The 24,767-nt window shown below is 39.8% G+C and overlaps 1 protein-coding gene across 2 annotated transcripts in view; it reads right to left on the reverse strand.

The window, feature by feature from the left end:
- The window catches only part of LOC126281265 (phosphoribosylformylglycinamidine synthase), a 194,584-nt gene that overhangs the window by 12,884 nt on the left and 156,933 nt on the right, over positions 1-24,767 (reverse strand). For both annotated transcript variants that reach the window (XM_049980080.1, XM_049980081.1), the window contains exons 18-22: positions 21,586-21,851; positions 18,674-18,890; positions 13,494-13,670; positions 13,228-13,392; positions 1,196-1,363 (exon numbers count right to left, since the gene is read on the reverse strand). In XM_049980080.1, the coding sequence (XP_049836037.1) occupies positions 1,196-1,363; positions 13,228-13,392; positions 13,494-13,670; positions 18,674-18,890; positions 21,586-21,851 (993 nt within the window). The remainder of the gene's footprint in view (positions 1-1,195; positions 1,364-13,227; positions 13,393-13,493; positions 13,671-18,673; positions 18,891-21,585; positions 21,852-24,767) is intronic.

Genomic DNA, 24,767 nt, shown 5'->3' on the forward strand with positions numbered 1-24,767 from the left:
TGGGAGCAGAACAGCAGCTTTAAATCGAGCTAAGTGAGCACTCATGTAGAGTAGGAGCCGGAAACCTTGCAAGTAAAGATTCGGCCTATTATTAAATTGTAGCACATCAGAAAGTGCCAGAACTGTTTCTAACTTGAAAGTAAAATATATAAAACAAAACAGTATACACATAAAGATGTGTATATTTCAAGGCACTGATGATTCCTTTCAAAATAAAGATTAAATGTGTATGGAGCGATAAAATGTATTTTATCCAGTTGCACACTGATGAATCTAACATAATAATTATCAACATAATATTACACGCAACAAAGGAGACAACAAAAGTCACAGATAACATACAGAATGTAACTCAAACAAACAGACAATAATTATATTCACACAGCATATGCATATACTGTCTTTATAGTATGGTGCTATAGTTCAAATTCTGTGAAAGATTTTTTATATGTATGATGCTCAGTTAATTACTTCTTATGTACGTATAGCCACAACATCACTTCAAGACAGTGACTTTATTTGAATAAAGTATTGCTCCCGCCTCTTTAGCCAAGGGTACCAATACACAGAGGTGCAGTGCTGATTGACTCTGAAGTAGCCGGCCAAGTCTCAGTAGCAGAAGAAACTTTCACCACTGGTATTTGACAAGCAAGGGGAGATTAAGCAACTGTACCCCCCCCCCCCCCCCCCCCCCCCAGGGTTTCCAGCTAACAGTGACATAAAACTTTCTCTTTTGTTTAATACTACATGCAAATGCACTTTTTAATGATTTTTCTTTCCTATCAGATGACCTGAAGATAGTTTTAAAATTAATTAAAATCAGCTGCAAAAATGAAGACTGAGTATACTGTGAAATCATATGGAAAACAATCTTAAATTCAGGAATGTCCTCAGTAAATGACAAAAATAAAAACATAGTAATACTGAAGCATTATTTTTAGCCATGTAAGAGACAATATCTTTTTAACAGACAAAAAAACTAAATTTGTTACAAGCAGTCATCCTTCAGCTCCTTCTCAATATAAAAATAAATTCTATCAAAATGAAAACTTGCTGGGGGGGGGGGGGGGGGGGCTATATAACTATGAGATAGAACCGCTGGTCAATATTCACTCTCTCTCACGTCTTGAAGGAAAGTACTGGCCATAACTTTTGTCACATTAATTAATTAAAGTAGTATGGAAAATTATTATACCTTCTCCGTGAGCAATCCAAACTCCAAGGAGACACCCCTCCATACCATGCAACATAATAGAGGGAGATCTCTCGATCTTGACAGTGCTGAAACGACACTCGAACCTTCCGGACAAGTTGTGATCCAATACAATCTCCGGTGTTGATAAACTGTCGCCTGAGGAAGAACCTGTCACAGTTTTCAGGTAAAATTAAACCATACGTGAGGGAAAATTAATTAAGAAAACAAAATATTCTAAATTCTCAAGTGTTTACACCGATAAGAATCTGAAATGGAAGACACATGTTACAGATAATCTTAAAAGTCTAAGAGTTGCGTCATTTGTATTGCAGATAATAGCAGACTATGGAGATGAAAATGTCAAAAAGATGACTTCACTGATGACTTCATGTTCGACATCTTATTTTTCAGATATACCATATATTATTACAACTGATTGCTACTGTTGCATCAGTCACTTTAATTATGAATACAGCTACTGTTCTCTCCTTTATTGTAAAGTCGTATTTTGTGTTAATAACAGCTAACAGTTATGACTGCTCCAAATTTGGGTAAGCCACAACCGAACATATTAACTGTCCAAGTTGATGCATCACATATCAAGGTAACTATTAGACTGGTTACCCACCAAGGCAAAATGTCTGTCTGCTTCCCCTAGGAGTCGTATCGGCAACTCTTAACATACAATCTCTTATACGACCAGCGTCGATTACAAAATCCATTACTAATTTTAAATTAGCTAAGGCAGAAATTTTTACGATAACTACCCAGTGTGTGGAATATGAAATTCTTGTAGTTTACACTGTAATTGATGATGATGCTTACACCAAACCTCCAGATGTCAGACACTCAGATCCGTACCAAACATTGTGTGTTGATAGAGTATCAACCAAAACACCAATTTAGTTTGTGCTGTGTGCTGTTATCCAATATAAGATGCATAAATAGTATTTTTTTAACAGATTATGTGTGAAACTGTTATATGGGAGAACACTTTTCTGCCATGTAAAAGGGCATTTAGAGATTGGTAGTAATGTTCTTTTGGCATTCTGCTTTCGGTTCATTAGTTGAAAGTAGCAAACCTACAGAGTACATTTGTATAGATATGTGTGGTGTTATAAATAAAATAGAAAGAAACTTCCACATGGGAAAAATATATTAAAAGCAAAGATTCCAAGACGTACCAAGCGGGAAAGCGCCGGTAGATAGGCACAATGAATAAAACACACAAACACACACACAGAATTTCGAGCTTTCGTAACCGGCGGCTGCTTCGTCAGGAAAGAGGGAAGGAAAAGGAAATATGAAAGGATGTGGGTTTAAAGGGAGAGGGTAAGGAGTCATTCCAATCCCGGGAGCGGAAAGACTTACCTTAGAGGGAAAAAAAGGATAGGTATATACTCGCGGGCCGAGTTATCTGGATACTTCCCACCAACACCAACCTATCCGAACTCCGGAGATGGGAACTTGCCCTTCAATATATCCTCTCTTCTCGTTATCCACCAGGCTTCAATCTCTGCTAATTTCAAGTTGCCGCCACTCATACCTCACCTGTCATTCAACATCATCTTTGCCTCCACACTTCCGCCTTGACTTACATCTCTGCCCATACTCTTTGCCTTTAAATATGTCTGCTTGTGTCTGTGTATGTATGGATGGATATGTGTGTGTGTGTGTGTGTGTGTGTGTGTGTGTGTGTGTGTGTGTGTGTGTGTGTGTGTGTGTGTGCGCGTGCGCGTGCGTGTGTGTGTGCGCGTGCGTGTGTGTGTGCGCGAGTATATACCTATCCTTTTTTTCCCCCCTAAGGTAAGTCTTTCCGCTCCCGGGATTGGAATGACTCCTTACCCTCTCCCTTAAAACCCACATCCTTTCATCTTTCCTTTTCCTTCCCTCTTCCCTGACGAAGCCGCCGGTTGCGAAAGCTCGAAATTCTGTGTGTGTGTTTTATTCATTGTGCTTATCTACAGGTGCTTCCCCACTTGGTAAGTCTTGGAATCTTTGTTTTTAATATGTGTGGTGTTATGTACATGAATGTATGCTCTAGGTTTTCTACTTTCATCTAACAAAGTGAAAGCAAACTGCCAAAAGAACATTACTACAACCTCTGAAACATTCTTTTACATGGCATAAAAATGCTCTCCCACATAACAATTTTGCACATAATCAGTTTAAAAAAATCATCATCTGTGGATTTTGAAGTCAGGACCTTGAGCATGACAATCTGATGCACTACGGACTCATCTACCACAGATTTTCACATTCAGAGCTCACAGGTATGGTTTGCGTATACTCCATAGCTCTGGTGTCACTTTTGATTACCATTTACACATCTTCTACTGGACAACAGCACACGGCACAAACTAAATTGGTGTTTTAGTTAATACTCTATCAACACACAATGTTTGGTAGCAATCAGAATGTCCGACATCTGGAGATTTGGGCGTTAGTTAAAGCATTTTTGTAGCATGCACCTCAAACACGTTCATAGAAAGCCCATCACAAATGCAACTGCGTTTTCAACTTGCACTACTTCCCTAATCAGATCTTGAATCTCTGAATACATAATTGTAGCCAGAGGTAATAACATAAATTTTGTAAACATCAGTCGCTCACTTTCAAAAATCTAGCAAATACTTTTCTACTAAAATCTTATACAGCTTCTGCTTGGTCCAACTTGTTAGTCAGTCATATTTTTATTGATGTATTTGCAACAGAAGCACCAAACACAGTAACTTTTTACTGACCAGATCTCTGTATGTGCCATGTCAGCTCGTAACATGTTATTTATGACCTATTTGTTACAACATCCAAAGATCAAACCACAACATTCAGAAACTTTAAGCGTAATAATAAATATGCACTTACAACTGAAAGATATGAAGTATCTAATTTACCTATGAAACTCAATAATTTGTAGAGCAAACATGCTCTTCTGCAAATTGTTAGAGTAAAGAGCAAACTTGCACCACAAGAGGTGTATCACTTAGGGCATATGAATGGCACCGTGACCTCTGAAAATTATTATCTTGCCTACAAACAACTATGCAACCATGTCAGTCAGTCGAAGAGAAATGCAGAACTTAGGTACGCTCATGTGCTACATGAGAACAACCTGTGGATGTGCCGACTTGTGGAAAAATCTACATGGTCTGGGAGTAAGCAAGCCCAGATTTACAGTTAAAACTCTAGTTCATATTTTAGGTGTGCAAATTTGTTCAGCAGCAGTAGAACACAATGAAATTATAGCGAAACTGATCATCTATTCTACTATACAAAGACAAGTTGTCATTTAACGTTGTTACCAAAACAGGGAAACAGCAAAATTTTGGAGAAATTGTTGATTGACTTACTTCAGATTTTTATACAGTACACTAATAAACATTGAGACAAGGACAGACTATATTAAAAAAGTATACGTTATCTGTTAACACTGACTGCAAGAGAGAAAATCTCATGCTGTGCTGTGAAAATGTACGGTTTCATTTTTCTTTCTTGCTGTTAGTTTTAACTGTGACACCCTTTAAACCAGGGCTTCCCACACGTAGTCCTCGGCCACCTTTCACCAAATCGTGTAAAATAATGAGTAAAATTATTGAATAAAAATGTGAAAATCAAAAATCATCATTTTTTTATTTTTTTTCCCCTGTGTAGAAAACGTGCACTTTTACTTCAGGTCATATTCCCAAGAAGCCTTTGCAGCTTCTAAGTGAGAACGCATACACAGTTTAGTGATGGAGAATGTGACTTCCCTGATTGACTGTTTTGCAATATGGGGGTCGTTTGTGCGCCGGCTCATGGTGCTAGATGCGTTGAAACCATGTCATCGTGGACTGCGCGGCTGCTCCCACCAGAGGTTCCAGTCCTCCCTCGCATGTGTGCTAAGTTAATAGTGTGTAAGACTAGGGACTGATGACCTCAGCACTTAAGTCCCATAGACTTTACATATAGTTGGACATTTTTCTTCAGATTTCACGAAAAATCACACACACACACACACACACACACACACACACACAAGCGCTCACACACAACTGTTACGAAATATGTATGCTCCTCGCACACCTGTAGCCAAACAGTAGAAGTGAACAGACCACAAGCGGCAGCTTGTCAACAGTGAACAGTTTGGACGAGACGTTGATTGCTCTTGGAGGAAGGCAGCACCAGCGAGTGAAATGTCAATTACCAAGTAATTTTAATCAGGCTACAGTGTGCCGGTCAAATGGATTGGCTGGATACAGTGGGAATTAAAATTGGATCGTTAATTTCAAGATCCTCCCCCCATGAACCATGGACCTTGCGTTGGTGGGGAGGTTTGCATGCCTCAGCGATACAGATAGCCGTACCGTAGCTGCAGCCACAACGGAGGGGTATCTGTTGAGAGGCCAGACAAACGTGTGGTTCGTGAAGAGAGGCAGCAGCCTTTTCAGTAGTTGCAGGGGCAACAGTCTGGATCATTGACTGATCTGGCCTTGTAACAATAACCAAAACGGCCTTGCTGTGCTGTTACTGCCAACGGCTGAAAGCAAGGGGAAACTACGGCTGTAATTTTTCCTGAGGGCATGCAGCGTTATTGTATGATTAAATGATGATGGCGTCCTCTTGGGTAAAATAGTCCCCCATTCGGATCTCCGGGCGGGGACTACTCAAGAGGATGTCGTTATCAGGAGAAAGAAAACTGGCATACTACGGATCGGAGCGTGGAATGTTAGATCCCTTAATCGGGCAGGTAGGTTAGAAAATTTAAAAAGGAAAATGGATACGTTAAAGTTAGATATAGTGGGAATTAGTGAAGTTCGGTGGAAGGAGGAACAAGACTTCTGGTCAGGTGACTACAGGATTATAAACACAAAATCAAATAGGGGTAATGCAGGAGTAGATTTAATAATGAATAGGAAAATAGGAATGCGAGTAAGCTACTACAAACAGCATAGTGAACGCATTATTGTGGCCAAGATAGACACAAAGCCCATGCCTACAACAGTAGTACAAGTTTATATGCCAACTAGCTCTGCAGATGACAAAGAAATTGAAGAAATGTATGATCAAATAAAAGAAATTATTCAGGTAGTGAAGGGCGACGAAAATTTAATAGTCATGGGTGACTGGAATTCGGTAGTAGGAAAAGGGAGAGAAGGAAACGTAGTAGGTGAATATGGACTGGGGCAAAGAAATGAAAGAGGAAGCCGCCTGGTAGAATTTTGCACAGAGCACAACTTAATCATAGATAACACTTGGTTCAGAATCATAAAAGAAGGCTGTATACATGGAAGAATCCTGGAGATACGAGAAGGTTTCAGATAGATTATATAATGGTAAGATAGAAATTTAGGAACCAGGTTTTACATTGTAAGACATTTCCAGAGGCAGATGTGGACTCTGACCACAATCTATTGGTTATGACCTGTAGATTAAAACTTAAGAAACTGCAAAAAGATGGGAATTTAAGGGGATGGGACCTGGATAAACTGAAAGAACCAGAGGTTGTACAGAGATTCAGGGGGAGCGCAAGGGAGCAATTGACAGGAATGGGGGAAAGAAATACAGTAGAAGAAGAATGGGTAGCTTTGAGAAATGAAATAGTGAAGGCAGCAGAGGATCAAGTAGGTAAAAAGACAAAGGCCAGTAGAAATCCTTGGGTAACAGAAGAAATATTGAATTTAATTGATGAATGGAGAAAATATAAAAATGCAGTAAATGAAGCAGACAAAAAGGAATACAGACGTCTCAAAAATGAGATCGACAGGAAGTGCAAAATGGCTAAGCAGGGATGGCTAGAGGACAAATGTAAGGATGTAGAGGCTTATCTCACTAGGGGGCAAGATAGATACTGCCTACAGGAAAATTAAAGAGTCCTTTGGAGATAAGAGAACCACTTTTATGTATATCAAGAGCTCAGATGGAAACCCAGTTCTAAGCAAAGAAGGGAAAGCAGAAAGGTGGAAGGAGTATATAGAGGGTCTATACAAGGGCGATGTACTTGAGGACAATATTATGGAAATGGAAGAGGATGTAGATGAAGATTAAATGGGAGACATAATACTGCGCGAAGAGTTTGACAGAGCACTGAAAGACCTGAGTCGAAACAAGGCCCCCAGAGTAGACAACATTCCATTGGAACTACTGACAGCCTTGGGAGAGCCAGTCGTGACAAAACTCTACCATCTGGTGAGCAAGATGTATGAGACAGGCGAAATACCCTCAGACTTCAAGAAGAATATAATAATTCCAATCCCAAAGAAAGCAGGTGTTGACAGATGTGAAATTTCCGAACTATCAGTTTAATAAGTCACAGCTGCAAAATACTAACGCGAATTCTTTACAGACGAATGGTAAAACTAGTAGCAGCAGACCTCGGGGAAGATCAGTTTGGATTCCGCAGAAATGTTGGAACACGTGAGGCAATACTGCCTCTACGACTTATCTTAGAAGCTAGATTAAGGAAGGGCAGACCTACGTTTCTAGCATTTTTAGACTTTAGAAAACTTTTGACAATGTTGACTGGAATACTCTCTTTCAAGTTCTGAAGGTGGCAGGGGTAAAATACAGGGAGCGAAAGGCTATTTACAATTTGTACAGAAACCAGATGGCAGTTATAAGAGTCGAGGGACATGAAAGGGAAGCAGTGGTTGGGAAGGGAGTGAGACAGGGTTGTAGTCTCTCCCCGATGTTATTCAATCTGTATATTGAGCAAGCAGTAAAGGAAACAAATGAAAAATTCGGAGTAGGTATTAAAATCCATGAGAAGAAATAAAAAAAATTGAGGTTCGCCGATGACATTGTAATTCTGTCAGAGACAGCAAAGGACTTGGAAGAGCAGTTGAATGGAATGGATAGTGTCTTGAAAGGAGGATATAAGATGAACATCAACAAAAGCAAAACGAGGATAATGGAATGTAGTCGAATTAAGTCTGGTGATGCTGAGGGAATTAGATTAGGAAATGAGACACTTAAAGTAGTAAATGAGTTTTGCTATTTGGGGAGCAAAATAACTGATGATGGTCGAAGTAGAGAGGATATAAAGCATAGACTGGCAATGGCAAGGAAAGCGTTTCTGAAGAAGAGAAATGTGTTAACATCGAGTATAGATTTAAGTGTCAGGAAGTCATTTCTGAAAGTATTTGTATGGATTGTAGCCATGTATGGAAGTGAAACATGGACGATAAATAGTTTGAACAAGAAGAGAATAGACGCTTTTGAAATGTGGTGCTACAGAAGAATGCTGAAGATTATATGGGTAGATCAGATAACTAATGAGGAAGTATTGAATAGAATTGGGGAGGAGAGAAGTTTGTGGCACAACTTGACCAGAAGAAGAGATCGGTTGGTAGGACATGTTCTGAGGCATCAAGGGATCACCAATTTGGTATTGGAGAGCAGTGTGGAGGGTAAAAACCGTAGAGGGTGACCACGAGATGACTACACTAAGCAGATTCAGAAGGATGTAGGTCGCAGTAGATACTGGGAGATGAAGAAGCTTGCACGAATAGAGTAGCATGGAGAGCTGCATCAAACAAGTCTCAGGACTGAAGACCACAACAACAACAACAACAACAACAATTTCAAGGTGTTTCAATTCATCACTAAACCAAAGACTATTGATACTTCGGGGGTGGGGGCATTGGGAACATGACATAACATAATATCCACATAGCGAAAGGCCAGCTGCTACTTTTACAGAAACCAGTCTGCTGTTGCAAGAATCAAAAAACGTGACAGCAAAGCAGTAGGTGAGAAGAGAGCAAACAGTGAAGGCAGCCAAAGAGAAATTTGGAAATATAATTAAAGTTCTGGGACAAGCAAAAGAAATTCAAATACTTACTGAGGGCATTGTAATATTGTCAGAGAAGGTCAAGGACCTGAATCTGCTGAATGGAATGGATCGTGTCTGCACAAAGAGGTTGTAAGAGGAACATAATCATAACTAAAACAACAGTAAGGAGTGTAACTGAATTATATCAGATGATACTAGGGCAATTAGATTAAGAAATTAGAAGTGTTCACTAGCTGGGCTACAAAATACTGACAATAATGGAAGTAAAGAGGATATAAAATGTAAACAGGCAATAGCTGCAAAACTTTGTCTTTTTCAATTACCTTTAACTCTTTAGAATTACAATCATGTAGTTTCTTTTGGAAGTATTTCTTTGCCAATGCGGCATTATATGGAACTGAAATGAGGATCAGAAGCAGTACAGGCAGAAAGAGAATAGACGCTTCAGAAATGTGGTCCTACCAAAGAATGCTGAAGACCAGATGGGCAGATCATGTAATTAATTAGGAGGTACTGAATACAATTTCAGAGATAAAAAAAATTATGGCACAAGGTGACAAGGAGGAGAGAGAGATTGTCAGGGCACTTCCTGAGGCACTAAGGAGTAATTAATTTTTAATGAAGATGTTGGGGATATTGTACAGGATGACCATATGGCCAAGTGTCGAATATAGTATACAGATTCAAATGGCTGTAGAACAATTTTATTTTTATTTGTGTTCACTTCATAATTCCCAAGTGGAAAGCTTCATGTGTATGCAGTTTTTAGCTGTTTTATCAACAGAAATATCTTTGCGTCCTTACTGAATGGTTTTGCGCAAAGAGGCTAGCTCTAAGCTTTGAAAAAACATAGTTCATCCAGTTTTGTACTGTGCTTCTCTTAATGTAATATATCAACAAGGAAGAATAAACAGGGTACAGAACTGAAAGATCTTTGGTGTGCATAAAAAAAACTGGAAAAACCGTAAGTACAGCTGCTAAAATGTCTAGAATCAGCTAATTTTGCCAACTTTGGGAATACAGATAATAGTAAGTTGATGTATTTTGCAAACATTCATTCAATGACTTCTTGTGGGAACATATTCCAGGAAAATGAGCTTTGTGTGGCTCGTGTTCCCGCCATAATGTATTTTACATCCTGTTTTTAATGTACATCCACCTCATTACGTCAATTTAAATTACTACTGTCACTGAGTTGCTGCTTTGCCTGACTGTGAGCGGCGTAAGCAGCGCGTATTGATCTTTACTTGACTGCTATTAATTCCTGGTTGTAGGCAGTTCGTCGAGAGTTCGGGTTGCGAGCTCGGGCGGCCAGTCAGATGGAACGCATCTGGAGCACAGTCCGGACCTGCCAGTTGGTGAGTTGCAATACGGCACTAGTGCAGTCGGGTTGGAGCAGCAGGCGAGGTCTGCGTCGACATGGCTTGCCCGACCATTCCCACCACACATCACTTGAGTTGGGCCACAGTCTCGGTGGATTGTCGGTCGGTCGTCCTACTGGACGATGCATTTAGGCTTGCCAGTGTGTGTGTGTGTGTGTGTGTGTGTGTGTGTGTGTGCATGAATTGACTCCCGATTTGCCTTCATGTGTGTTTTGTTACTGCTGCGTATCGTTCAGGTCTTCATGCAAGTGTGTGTCAGGTGGTGTGTGTGTCGTTATTTCCTTTGACAAGTTATCTTAAATGTTGCTGGTGTACTGCCTCTGAGAGTTTGGTCGTCTCATCGGGCGACATGTAACTGGTTCTCAGAGCGCTTCTGCGCCCCTTCAATTACCATCTTGTGGAACTTGGGTCGGCCCTTTTCTGGTGCAGGGATATCATTTAGCCAGTGGGCGTGTTTCCTCTGCATGGTTGGGTCCGAGCCAGAATTTCCGCCATCGTGTGTCTGAAAGTGAGTGGCAGACGCACCAGGAGTGTGGTCGCAACGGAGCAGCAGTCGCAACGGAGCGGCAGTCGCAACAGATCAGCAGGCAGTCGGTCGGTTGTTGCAGATGAGGGAAGTTATCTCCGCACGCTGCAGTTGGCTGGGGCCGCTGGCAGCCCCTCCGCAGTGTCGGAGTGTGTGTGGAGCTGTCCGATCGCTACGAGCTTCGTGGTTAACCGACCAAGGACGTCAAAGTTGAGTAGTGGTTTGTTTCGGTGGTTTGCTGTTGGGGAGGTTTTCCTGTGAGCAACACCGAGTGTTTCTACTCCTAAAATTTAGCTGCCATGTGGTGCAATTAACTATTTTGGTCGACAACAATTTGAGTGCACCAGTGGAATTTTCTGTCTTGTTGCTGTTAGTGTTCTGGGTACCTGCCCTGGGCACTGACGTAAATTCAGGCAGTATTCATTTGAATGAAGTTAACTATATTACCATGTTTCAAATTCAAGCGTACCAGCAGAATTTTCTGCCTAGTGGCCGTTAGTGTTCCAGTTACATGCCCTGGCTACTAACGTAATTTCAGGCAGTTTCCTCACCTCCTGTCGCTGGCCAACAAGGTGTGTAATTTTGACAGCTAATACATACTCCATTGTGGATTATCACGTTGGTAACTTTTCCGGTTTGAGTTCTCATCTATTGATTGACGGGAAGCAAGTGGTCGTGTCGGTCGGTTCATGGCTGTCCCCTGGTTGGGTTCCGATGAATCAAGTATAGTTGGGCTCACCACCTGTCTCGCCTAAGTGAACAAGGGCAGACCGACCTCCCTGGAGGCTTCTGAGTGCCACCGGTGTTTAATTATCTGTTGTCAGCTACTTTAAATTCAATGCTTATGGTTATTATTTTCATTTTCTTAAAAAACTTGCAAAATTAATTTTTAAATTTATCTTTCAAGCTTAAACATTGCGGCCTTCTGCCTTTAAAAGATTATGGTAATATATTTTAAAATTCTGAAACTTAATTGTGGCCTTCCGCCATTGGTATTGCACCTTGCATATGTATGTTCTATCTGCTTAGCCTGAAGGCTTTCCGCGTAGCTGTGATATGTTTCCTTTTTATTTGATTTGCCTCTTTAATTGCATTTTAATCTTGTTGATTTTTAAGATTTCTTGTTGTTAAACATTCTGGCCTTCTGCCTTTAAAAGTCTATGGTAATACATTCTAAAATTTTGAAATTTAATTTCGGCCATCAGCCATTTGTATTGCACTTAGCTTATGTTTGCTGATTTTTTTAAAAATTACTTTATTGCAATCTTAATTGGAGTTTTATCTTGTTGATTTGTTATGATTTCTTGTTTGGAGGTCTTCAGCTGTGAAAGAGTTGCATTCGGTAAAGGTCCATCTATGTGCCACTTTGGTTGTAAAGGTTATTAAATTACAATAAATGACAATTAGAAGGAGAAACTGACCTCAACCTTTGGCCCTTTCCACAATCCTATTACCTGTTCTGCCCAGCCGGTTTAGTGGGTGTATCAGATAATATCTTGCTTATGCAAAAAGTATTCATTGCACAGAAGAAAGTAATTAGAAATATGAAGTTAACACACATACATCTGGCAGATTTCTCTTTAAGCAGCTGGGGTTATTAACCACAGCCTCACAGTGCATTTATTTGCTTATGAAATTTGGTATCAACAATCCATCTAAGTTTGAGAGTAACAGAGATATTCACAAGCACAATACACCAGAAGAAAAAATGTTCTGCGTTACCTTATAATGAGCATAATTTTGGCATAGAAAAGGATGAAATATGTAGCTACTAAACACTGACAATCTACCCATGGAAATAAAATGTCTGACAGATACCAGAAGTGTCTTCAAATGTACATTAAAGATGGTTATCCTTGACTATTACTTATGCATCACACATGAATTCTCGAGAAGGGTATTATTATTATAACTATTATTATTATTAATTGTAAGTTATATCTATGAGTTCTTTGTTTTTACTGTTGACATGTTCCACATCATAACATTTACCATGAATTTGATCTATGTAACAACTAATTACAGTAACTAACTAACTCTCGTCCAGTGCAGTCTCCAAAATCAGTCTTTTCTTCTCATCCCGTCATGTAAGTATCCCCTGCCCCGGTGTTCTGGGTGACTTTTCCAAACTCTACCCCTTTTCCTAAACCTCACCAGTCCTTTTCTTTCACTCCTCTTCCTTCCTTCTGCCACAAGAAAGAGCCACTTCCCCGAAAGCTAGCAAACTGTAATACCTTTTATTTGTGTGTTCTCCTGCTGCGTAGATTTTTTGCTATCCAATTACTTATCAATCTTTATACTGACATGATAAATTAACACATTCCATTAGGCTAGGTTGTAACTGCCACAATACCTGCAGGAAGTGTTCCGATCCAGCCGAGTAAGCTCATTAGTTGGCACCCATTACAAACTCCCAGGCTAAAAGTGTCTTCTCTGGCAGCAAATGCCTGGAACTGAGCTCTGAGTGAAGGATGAAAGAGCAGACTTGCAGCCCAACCTTTTGCTGAGCCAAGAACATCTGCAATCATTAAAAATAAAAAAAGAAATAAAAATACAAAACACATTTACTGAAGTATACAAGTTCTTCAGGGGATGATGAAGAAGAAAAATACAACATACCTGCATAGCTAAAACCACCAGGAAATATTACTCCTCTGAAAATATCAACAGTCACTTTCTTATCAAGTAAGTCTTGCATAGTCACATCCCAAACTTCAAAGCCAGCCATATGAAGTGATGCTGCCATCTCACGATCACCATTAATTCCTTCTTCACGAATTACGGCAACACGCTGAACTGTGAATTAATTTTAGTCTGATTATTGTTACATAAATCTACAAGTATTTTATATAACTTAAAAAGACTATTACAAGGCAAATACGAATGTGATAAACTGTACAAGGAGAGAATATCAAATGAAATGAATGATTTATCAGATAGTCAGTCCTACCTGTACATTTATAGTTTTTAGAATTCCTTTAATATATTGTTATTCACCAAGATATATTGAAATTAAGATATTAAAGTATGTTCTTCTGGGTTTGGTAATATAAGCAACCATTTATTGGTGGAACTTTACCTGACTGCCTGAAATATGCTAAAATTCAGCCACTGTATAAGAAACAAAATAAAGAAAACTGTCGAGCTTACAGATAATTTTGCTTTTGCTGGCTTTTTCAATTTTTTGGGGTATATTAATATACAGGATGGAACACAGCAAAATCAAAAAACTTTGAGGAGTTGCAGACGATGTCTTGAGGAACATATTGGAGACAGGAACATCTGTCCAGAAGTATCATCCAACCACGCAATAGAGCTTTGAAATTACAGGGGCCAATGGCTGCTGCTAGGCTACCTGTTCAGCAGCAAATGTGAGTTTGTATGCTGATGCACTACCAGCAGAAGTTCTGACAATGTTCCTCACAGCTTTCACTATGTAAGACAATGCTGAATGAGTTCATGCCTGTCACAACAACAGCTCATCCCTTAAACTTAGACACTCTGTAGTGTTGCTGGACGATGTTCCTGGACATGGGTTGCTACCTCAGTATGTTTCTCAAGCCACCTTCTACAATCCCTCGAAGTTTCTTGGTAGTGTTTTGTTGCACTTTCATAACCATCTGACTAAAAATTACATATTGTTGAAGTCTCAGTTTGACAGTATTATGAAAAGGATAGTTACTAATCACCATATAAGAAATGCTCAGTCACAGATAGGCACAACAAAAAGACTATCAAACAAGTAAGCTTTCAGTCCAAAAGGATTTCATTGCAACTAGACGACACACACACACAAATGCAGCTCACAGACACATGACCACTTTCTCAGGCTGCTGAGGTCAGACTTCTCTGGCCCTGTCAGCCACAGTCTGCAGTCAGTTACGTGTCTGTGAGTTGCATTTGAGTGAGTGTGTGTGTGTGTGTGTGTGTGTGTGTGTGTGTGTGTGTGTGTGTGTGTGTGTGTGAGAGAGAGAGAGAGAGAGAGAGAGAGAGAGAGAGAGAGAGAGTTGTCTAGTTGCAATGAAATACTTTTTGACCAAAAACTTACTTGTTTGGCAGTCTTTTTGTTATGCCTATCTCTGACTCAGCATCTCAGCTATATGGGGAGTAGCAACTATTCTTTTCATCCTGCATTTTCCACTGATTGGAGTCTCAGATTGGTTTTTCTAAAAAGGTTCTGATACCAAGTGTGTAATCAATTCATTAGACAATAAATTACAGGCTACCAGTGCATCCTGTGACCTTACAAAGACATTTGACTGCATATATATGTATTGGATTTATACAGAATATACTGTACATACTCCACAAATGACACAATTCCATTGACTCAAACTTGGTAATAATTATGAGGACATACATGAAAATATATCTCCAAAACTATTCTCAGCAATCTTGGAAAAAACATCTAAACTGAATTGGGAAACGACAGGCATCCAAGATCTGGGAAAGACATTAAATAACCTGAGATGTGTTGATGATATTGTTCTATTTGTAAATAGTATAGAATACATTCAAATTTTAGTTGGCGAATTTGTGTTAGTCTGCGTTGAAGTTGATCTAAAAATGAAGTTTGACAAAACCAAGATCATGATTAAATGAATGGACCAACTACAAATGATCACAAAATGTGTCTATCTGGGACAGTTTGTAAATATGATAGCAGGTTTGAAACTAGAAATATTTTGACAAGTTGAACTTAAGGAAGATACTCTTCAGTTTCCAAGTCTAAGAAGTCAGCTGAGTTGAAGGAAACAGTTTTTGACCAATGTATACTACCAATAATAACTTATGGCTGTGAGACAAATATTTAATGAGTTCAACATTAGAAAACTCATACAGAAGTGGAAAGATCAATATTGAGCTATACAAAGAAAGAAAGAAACAAAGATAGTAGGAGATATCAGATGTAAAACAAACAGAAGTAAGATAATGGAATACCTTGAAACGACAGTGAGCTGATCATGTTGTTTGAAGAAAGTATGGCCACATAATAATCGGTAGAAATGGAGGAATCAGCTGGAACCCTATGTAGTGAACCGACTCAAAGAGGACACATCTCCAAGTGATTGAATTGGCTCTCTCCTTGAAATCCCACCTCTCTCTAATCTGGGCACACTTTTACAATTACACTTTTATAATTTACGACAGTCCCTACACCCTCCTGCTTAACAGTATATTTACTTCCTCATTAAGTTTGTTATAAATAATCCACACAAGTTCACAAGGAACAATGATGTACATAATTACAATACCAGAAGGAAAATGGCATTCAGAAGAATTTCTGTTATTGTAATGTGTAAAAGGTGGTAGGTAAGAATTATTGACTCACATCATCTGTGTAATTATCGCCTCCCCCCCCCCCCCCCCCCAAACACACACTTATAAATGTTCAGCTTGTAACCATATTTACAAATTAATTTGTGATGTGAATGTGAAGTGACTCATTCCACATCATTATGATTTGCCATGCAAAATGATCCATGGAACATGAAACTAACCAATCAACCAACCATCGTCATTATTGTCCTACATAATTACCTAACACATTTAGCTGCCTCTGATCAGTTTGTCTTGACACTGTTGAAGATGCTATCTGAGCTACCTATGTCTCACTTCCACATTCGAGAATCGCTGCCCACCAAAAGACCTATCACTCTCGTGCAGCCTCCTGGCTACTCCCAATAGTTCCAAATCCTGCCTTACTGATACAATTCATTTCCAAAATACTCAGAAATCTACACTGAGTATCTCTTGTACGAAATGTCAAGCACAATTCCTCTGGTATTTCTGGAGAACTTCGCAATGTGCAGGTGGAATGGTCCCAAAAAAAATAGGTGCTTTGTGCGCTGCCGTGTTGTTGGAAAATATTGGTTTCTGTCTCATCACAGCGAAAATATTTTTCAAATGGGAAATTTGTGTGCCCATTTGATAGTGAGGTCTTAAATAGCATAGTTGTAAATTTTATATAATGATATGGGTCAATTGGACTGCTAAACGTGAAGAACAAGTAGTCTACCAACAAACACATAGTGCTGCTGTACAGCAGTGACAGACAGGCAGCTCTACACAGGCTGGAACTTGAGGCGAGGATGGGTAGTCAGGTGAGGAAGGTGTAGCCCACTAATATTTACCAATACGATCAGCTATAGAGGCCAGTTCATTAAATCAAATATTACAGTAGTCTTCCATTGACACTGGATGTTAGAAGAAACACATGGTGGGCAGTATTTGTTTCGGCTGATACCACCTGTAGATAGACAGTTTATGTACAATGGATGTATGTGTTTGTGTCCCCGTATACCTCTACAATCGAGCTTCAGGCAAACTTGGTACGTATATGACATATTACACTGCTGGGTAAGCCTCTCCCATCAGCCTTAAGGTGTGGTTGGAGTGTGGGAGAGGGGTCATAAGAGTAATCGAAAAAGATCTACAGTAGTACCAAATCTACAAGCCAACTGGCAACAGCACAATTCTAATGACATTTTACATTTAACACTGGAATTTCAAACAAAGCTGTTGTAAAAATTTTTACACTATAGAAAGATTTCGTTGCTTTTCCTGTATGATAAGCTAATCAGCCCAGCAATGCCCCACAAGGCAAACTATAAGGAAGCCCTCCTCCTACTAACCAGGCACCTTAGTCCTTTCTAAATGTGCAATCCTCGACTCCAGGCCCAGGTTTAACCATGTCAGTTTTGTCAAAGATCTGCTATTCTATACTTTTGCCTCTCTATGGGAGAATTTCTTCACCATTCACAACTGTCGGTAGTCATCACATATATGGAACTAACCGCTGTCTACAATTGTGTGATTGTAACCACAGGGAAGTGTCTAGTGTGACAAGATACTAGAGTTTTCTCACTGCTGTATCAACCACCTAACTGATTAAAAGTGACACAACGTAGTACTTATGTAAGGTACATTGAAATGATTTTAATTTCTATTCAGATACTTTTATTGGTGTATTATGATAATATGTAAATTGTGAGCTTAATAAATGTCTTCTGATTTCTATGTCATGCTGAGTACATGGATGTTGCAACATTCCGATGACCTTGAGAACAATTTGTGTAATTTTAAGATTTCGTCGCATGATTATGTTGAAATGTTCTAGGGTGTTCAACCACATGGCATCATTCAAATGGTGCAATATAATATCAGGAAGCCATCTTGCTGCCATATTCCGATGGCCCCGAAGACGGAATATATTCTACATGAGTTATTATAGCACCAAGTTGTTAAGACATTTAAGCATTTCTGGGACAGCATTTTACGGGAATCTGAACAGATCTGGCAACATGAACTGCCTTTTCCAACTAAGTAAAGCTTGGGACCCAGCACTGAGTATGCTCAAAGCAGCAAAGCAGAAAGACAACCTATGGGGAGATCCAGTCATGGTACATAACTTGAAGAGCTCATTTAGATGTGGTTCCCCTGCTGTGGTGACACAGAGGTTGAGGGCCACAACTTGTGTCTCCTCCATGTCACCAGAGGAGCCACAGCCACGTATTGAGGACTGGAGGTTGACAGCAGTAGGCACAGGTATACGAGATAGCATCCATTGGGAGATGATAAGTCATCAGGGCCACCTGAAGATGGCAACATGTCAGCTTGCAGAAATATTGCACCATTTGGATCATGCCACATTTCAAAATGAGAACAATTTTATTACAAACACTCCCTTCCTACTTATAAACATGTACATTGGCAGTAACGTGGCGGTAAGTGCTGGCCAGCCAATGTGCTGCCTCCTAATTTTACAGTGAGTTACGCTCTCGATGCAATCCCCACACCTGATGACAAGCTGACTGCCACGTCAGGGTTCCTATTGGGGTCGAACGTGAGCCGGTACTTGGGTGCCCTCCTCCTTGCCAGATTCTCAAACTCCTGCCGGACGCAGTCCGGGTTCGCCTGCCGCCTCTCCAGCTGGTAGCTTGTCTCCTCCCACACTCTGAACAGTGAGTACACGTCACTCTTCAGAGCGAGGTTTCCATTTACAAGTATCTTCACCTGAAAAATGCACCCATAAAAGTCAACAATGTTATTCTCCTCTCACTGTGCAAGTCTCATTAATGTTGAAGTGAGATGCACTCTTGGTAAAATTGCAACAATACTGGAAACATGAATGATAAATATAATACATTCTACAAACCTTCACCACCGTCTTTCAATAGCCCTTTTTCATTAAAAAAAAATTACACTAAGAAGTGCAGTAGTATTAAAAGAGAATATGTTGGATAACTAATGACATAGGATATCATGTAACAGTTAGGTAATATGAACGACAGTCACATAATTTAACTACAGACAGTAAACAAAATCTGTCTGTGGGGTCTGATTTAAGGTGCCAGAATAAAAAACCAACATCAACAAACAAGAAATATTCTGAACATCAGTGGGCTAATGTACAGTGGAAGTTACATTAAGATTTCTGGCCACTGGGGAAACATTTCTGTACATTAATTGGCCTTTGCAACAAGAATTGCTGCAAGTACATTATTTATAATAAATAACACCGACTTCTGAGATAATAGTTCAACTGAATGAAATTTGGAAAATTTAGAGAGTTCTGAAAAGACAGGCTGTCTGAGCACCACTTAGCCGCAGGCTTAGATAAGTTACATATAAAAGATTACACTCTAGCATCTTACTCATGCAGAACGAACATGAGAAAAGGAGGAATTGTTACATACAGTAAGGCAGAATACAAGTTCAAAAACATTAAGACAAGCAAATTTTGTAGTGATCGGCACATTGGAGTGTGTACTTGTGAATTAATACTGAAAAATAGTGCACTTTTAATTGTAACTGTATGTAGATCCTCAATTGGAATTTTTGGATGTTTATGACCAATCTGGATTCCTTACTGTGCTATCTGCCTTAGCTATGAGTGAGCGTTCCATTTCTTATCCTTACAAAGTATTACACCCAGGTATTTGTATGAGTTGACGAATTTCAACTGAGACTCATTGATACCACAGTCACATATACTATATTTCAACATTTTGTGAAGTGTGCATTTTTAATTTTTTGAACAGTTAAAGCAAGTTTCCAAGCATTGCACAACTCTGAAGTGTTATCAAGCTCTGACAGGGTGTGTGCAGAGTTTTTTTCTTGAGACAGAACTTTGTTATAGATAACTACATTATCTGCAATAAGTCTGAGGTTACTATTAATAATCTGCAAGGTCATTAATTTACAACACAAATGCAAGCGTCGTCCCAATACACTTTTGTGGGACACACCTGAAGTTCATTCTACAGCCGTTAAGAAGTTTCCATGACAGATAACATGCTGTGTTCTCCCTACCAAGAAGTTCTAAAGCCAGTTTCAAAAGTTGTTTGGCATCCCAAATGTTAATACTTTCATTAATAAGTGTTGCCATGGTATTGCATAAGTTGCTTTTTTATAAGTTTCCATAGAAATTACTGCTGGCTGGGAAGTTATACAAAAGGAACTTCCTAATTATTTAGAGAATGTTGTGAAAGAAGACAGTCCCCCACAGCTGGAACAGTGCCACAATTACTCTCCTCCAGAAAGAAATAGAGAGACAAGGCATTGGAAATGCTGACTTACCAACCTCCTCTCTGTATGGGACAAATACTCACAAAAAATTATCATTTACTACACAGAAAAAATCTACTTATCAGGCACAGGGATAAGCTGGCTGCAGAAATGGACATACGACAATGGGCCATTTGCAAGCTGTGAACAAACTGACGGAATTGAGAAATGGGTATGATTCACAACTCTGAGCGAGATTCATCTGAAGATGATTAGTGTTAACACCATTGAGTGTATACATGAGGTGTGGTCAAAAAGTTTTAAATCTCTCTTTGAAAAAGTAATATTGTGCAGTTAATTTTTATTTGCCTGCAGTCACCACCAGAGGAGCCAAAACAAAATGAGGCAGCCTACTGATAAGGTGGAGCACTGTGCTGAAGTTTGCTTCTGTCAGCAGTGAAAATGTTGCATCTGTGTAAAGTTGATGACTTCTTTTTTAAAAAAGTGAGTGTTTCTCAGTGAGCAATGGAGGAAATGTGTTTTGGGAATTATTTGGAGACAGGGAAACAAACTAATGGACTAGAAAGGAAAAGAAACTAATTGACCAGTGAACAGACACAAATGGAAACTGCAATTACAGACACAATGAAAATGAAGTAGAGGTGGGTGGCACATGCAGCCACGCAGGTATGTGAGTCAGGGGTGGTGTTTTCTGGATTACGGGGTATAAGCCGACCTCGGCGATGACACAGTGGAGTGCAGATAGATGACTTTGGAAAATATGTGGGTGTGATACAGACATATTATGTCCTTGAACGACTCCACTAATGGTATCTCCCAAATCTAGAATGGTATCACCTTCAATTATTGTTCGAAAAATTCCACACCCCTACTTGCATTCTTACTGTGAAATACATCAAAACAGTTATTTATAACAGCTTTAATTGTATAAAACATTTCCTTTTCTATAACTACATTGTGATTTGCATAAATGCTTTGGGTGCATCACAAAAAATACCAACTGGTGATAACGTTAAATAGATCTTGTAATATCTGATAATGCATAGTGGCTGTAGTTAATACTTCTGTGTTTCACAAGACAACTGATCTCTTCACAACCACTAGATTCTTCTCAAACAGTGAACAGATAGTTCCTATTACTGAGCACATTTAGTGGAATAACAGAAAATAAAGTTTGTACCGGTGACTCGATTCCGTAGCCAACAGAATCTCCGATGTAGTGGCACGGGACACCGCAGTTCTTGAATGATGTGGCAACATAATCTCGGAATTTTAGATCTACTTCGAGCACCCAACCGACTTCCTCAGCAAACAAAATCTCGACAGGGTCTCCTTTCTTGTGAGTTATGTCCAAATTCAGTCCACTGATGCCACAGAATGCCATCTCCAGAAGACACGTAATCAGACCACCATCGCTTATGTCATGACCAGACAGGACTCTGCCCTCTGAAACGAGACAAGAGGTACTCACTACACACAAAGTTCTCAGTAAAATTAAGATTAAATATACAGTGCAAAGTAAGAGACCGAGATTCATCTAATAAGCTAACAATACAGCTGGCTACATCATGAAATTGTTAACATGTATGTGTTGTAATGTCTTAATTTTTATCTTACACTGATCATGGCAATAAGAATAAAAATAACTCAATGAAAGAAAGTAATTTAATATAACCCCATTCAATAACAAAATCAGCTGTTAATAATCTAAATGATTCCAGTTTCTTTGAGTCTTTCATATGTATTGTAACACAGAACTAAATACCCACTTCTTTTGAACAAAATTTATGTATTGCTATAGCAATTGTTAAAAATATTCATTTTACAAAATTTTCCATAGGAAAGTGTTTCTCTTCACAAAATAAATTACTTAAATTATAATTTTATTTTCTGTTGACTATATTCTCACACATATTCACTTTTATTAATTCTATACACTGCAAAATACGAAGGGTCATTATTACAACAATACTGTAAAAAGCATACATTGTCTGAAGTCAATATACGGGCTGGTGTTGGTCAAAGAATTAGTTGTTATGCACTAATAATGAAGTTATTGTGGCTGTTCTTGTTGTTGTCAGTTGCAGATGTTCAGAACAAAGATAGAAGCGTAGAGGATTTGCAGTGAACGGGAATGATTTACTAGCCTGATCAACAATCATGGACACTCTCAATTTGTCAAGTTAGGTGTGACTGTGTTTGTTTGGATCTTATGGGCACCCAACGGCAAGGTCATCAGCGCCCTTACACTTTTAAAAACAAATAAATTTGGAGATGAACTAAAAGTGTTGTACATGCATGCACTCAGAATGACTACAGTCATTCTGTATCACAAGCACTCTCACACGCACTAAACCCAATTAGGAGGGAAGAGAGCTAATCAAGAAATTAAAACACAGAGAAAACGAAACATAGACGAATTAAAAGAAAAGCACAGAGAAATGTGACTGGCTGACCACTTATAAAAATCTAGGGTTAGCAAGCCACCCTTTGACACATTACATACATCTCCCTAACATCTTGTTAAAAACATTGGACAATTCACAAAACTTTAAGACCCTAATCACATTAGTTTGATTATTACATAAAATAGACGGCTGATCTGCTGGCAAATCCGCTGCAGTCTGCTGCTCATCAAATAAAATGCAGTCCAATAAAATGTGGCGCACCGTGACCTGCACACCACAAGCACCATACATTGGAGGCTCCTCTCGCTGGACTAAGAATCCATGTGCCATAAGGTTGTGGCCTATGCGAAGACGAGTAAGAAGGAGCTCATCCCACCGACACGGCTGGTAGGAAATACCCCAAGGCCAAGTTGTGGACTTGATGACACAGATCTTTTTATCGGTCACTTCCAGACACTCATCTTCTCATTGACACATGACTTTGTACCTCAACAGCAATGTGATAGCATACCGAAATACCAGAGGATCACGACACGCCTCCTTGGCTGCTTGATCCGCCCTTTCATTCTCCGCAATTCCAATGTGCCCAGGTACCCAGCAGAAAGACAACTCCTTCGTCAGTTGTTGTAGTTCAAGGAGGGCTGCTGGATATTCTGGGTTACTGTATCTTCTGGGTACAAACATTGGAAAGAGTAAAGGACACTCAGAGAATCTGGGCAGATGAGAAATCTAGGATAATGTCTCATCTGCTCCAGTGCTTACAAGATTGCATATAATTCAGGGTCAAAGATGATAAATTCTGGAGGCAGTCTGACCTGGAGGACACGATTCGGGAAAATGACATAGCACCCCCTGCTTAGACCCACCTGTAAAAACAGCTACATGGTCGTAGTACTCAGATAAAACATTAGAGAATATCGCATTAAAAATTGGAAGCAGGAGTGCTATCTATCCTGTACTACACCAAATCTAAAATCACTCTGTGCCTCTCCAGTAACCAGGGCAGCAGGCGGTTAAAACCCTGGATTTGGGGTCATACTGGATCCACACCGAGTGACTCCAGCACACACTGCACACAGATCCCAAATGACATCGTGGCTTGTGGATGGTAGGAAAAAGGCATTCCAGAGATTGGAGCTTACTGACGCACCATGAGGAGCTGGCGCCTGATAGTAAGTGGCAGTTCCCCCACCTCAGCACAGATGCTAGGTAGGGGACTGGTCCGATAAGCACCCATGGCCTGCCAAATCCCCTCATTATGGACAGTGTCAATGATATGCAAGTAACAGGGCCTCGCTGACCCGTGCAACAGTAGTCCAGCCACGAATGCACAAAAGCCCGATAAAACTGAAGGAGACATGCCCCATCCACTCCCCAAGACCTGTGGCTAAGGCACTTGATGATGTTCAGTGCCTTCAGGGCTCTGTCTTTCAGGTCTCAGTGTGGTAACCACAACAATTGGGAGTAAAAAATGAGGCCCAGAAAACAAACTGTGTCTCTAAAATGTAGGATGGTGTCCCTCATATTCAAGGCCGGCAAATTAAAAAGACGACGAGAACGATTAAAATGCACACACACACACACACACACACACACACACACACACACACACACACACACACACACACACCTGCGGAAAACTGAAAACCTATCTTTGTAGCCCACTTCTCTAACTGCCACACTGTAAGTTGCAACTGACGGCTTGCCATTGCAATACTGGAGGAGGCACAGAAAACAGCAAAATTGTCTACAAATAAGGAGCACTGTACAGGACTCCTTACCTTAGATGTGATACTGTTGGTGGCTATGGCAAAGAGGATAACACTTAAAACACTGCCCTGAGGATCACCATTCTCCTGCTCAAATTGATCAGACAGCATGTCACCAATTCAGGTCCTGAAAAACCACTGAGAGAGGAAAGACCTTATGAAGATGAGGAAGTGGCCACGAAAGC

This window comes from Schistocerca gregaria, chromosome 7 (genome assembly GCF_023897955.1).
Source record: "Schistocerca gregaria isolate iqSchGreg1 chromosome 7, iqSchGreg1.2, whole genome shotgun sequence".
Taxonomy (NCBI): Eukaryota; Metazoa; Arthropoda; class Insecta; order Orthoptera; family Acrididae; genus Schistocerca; species Schistocerca gregaria.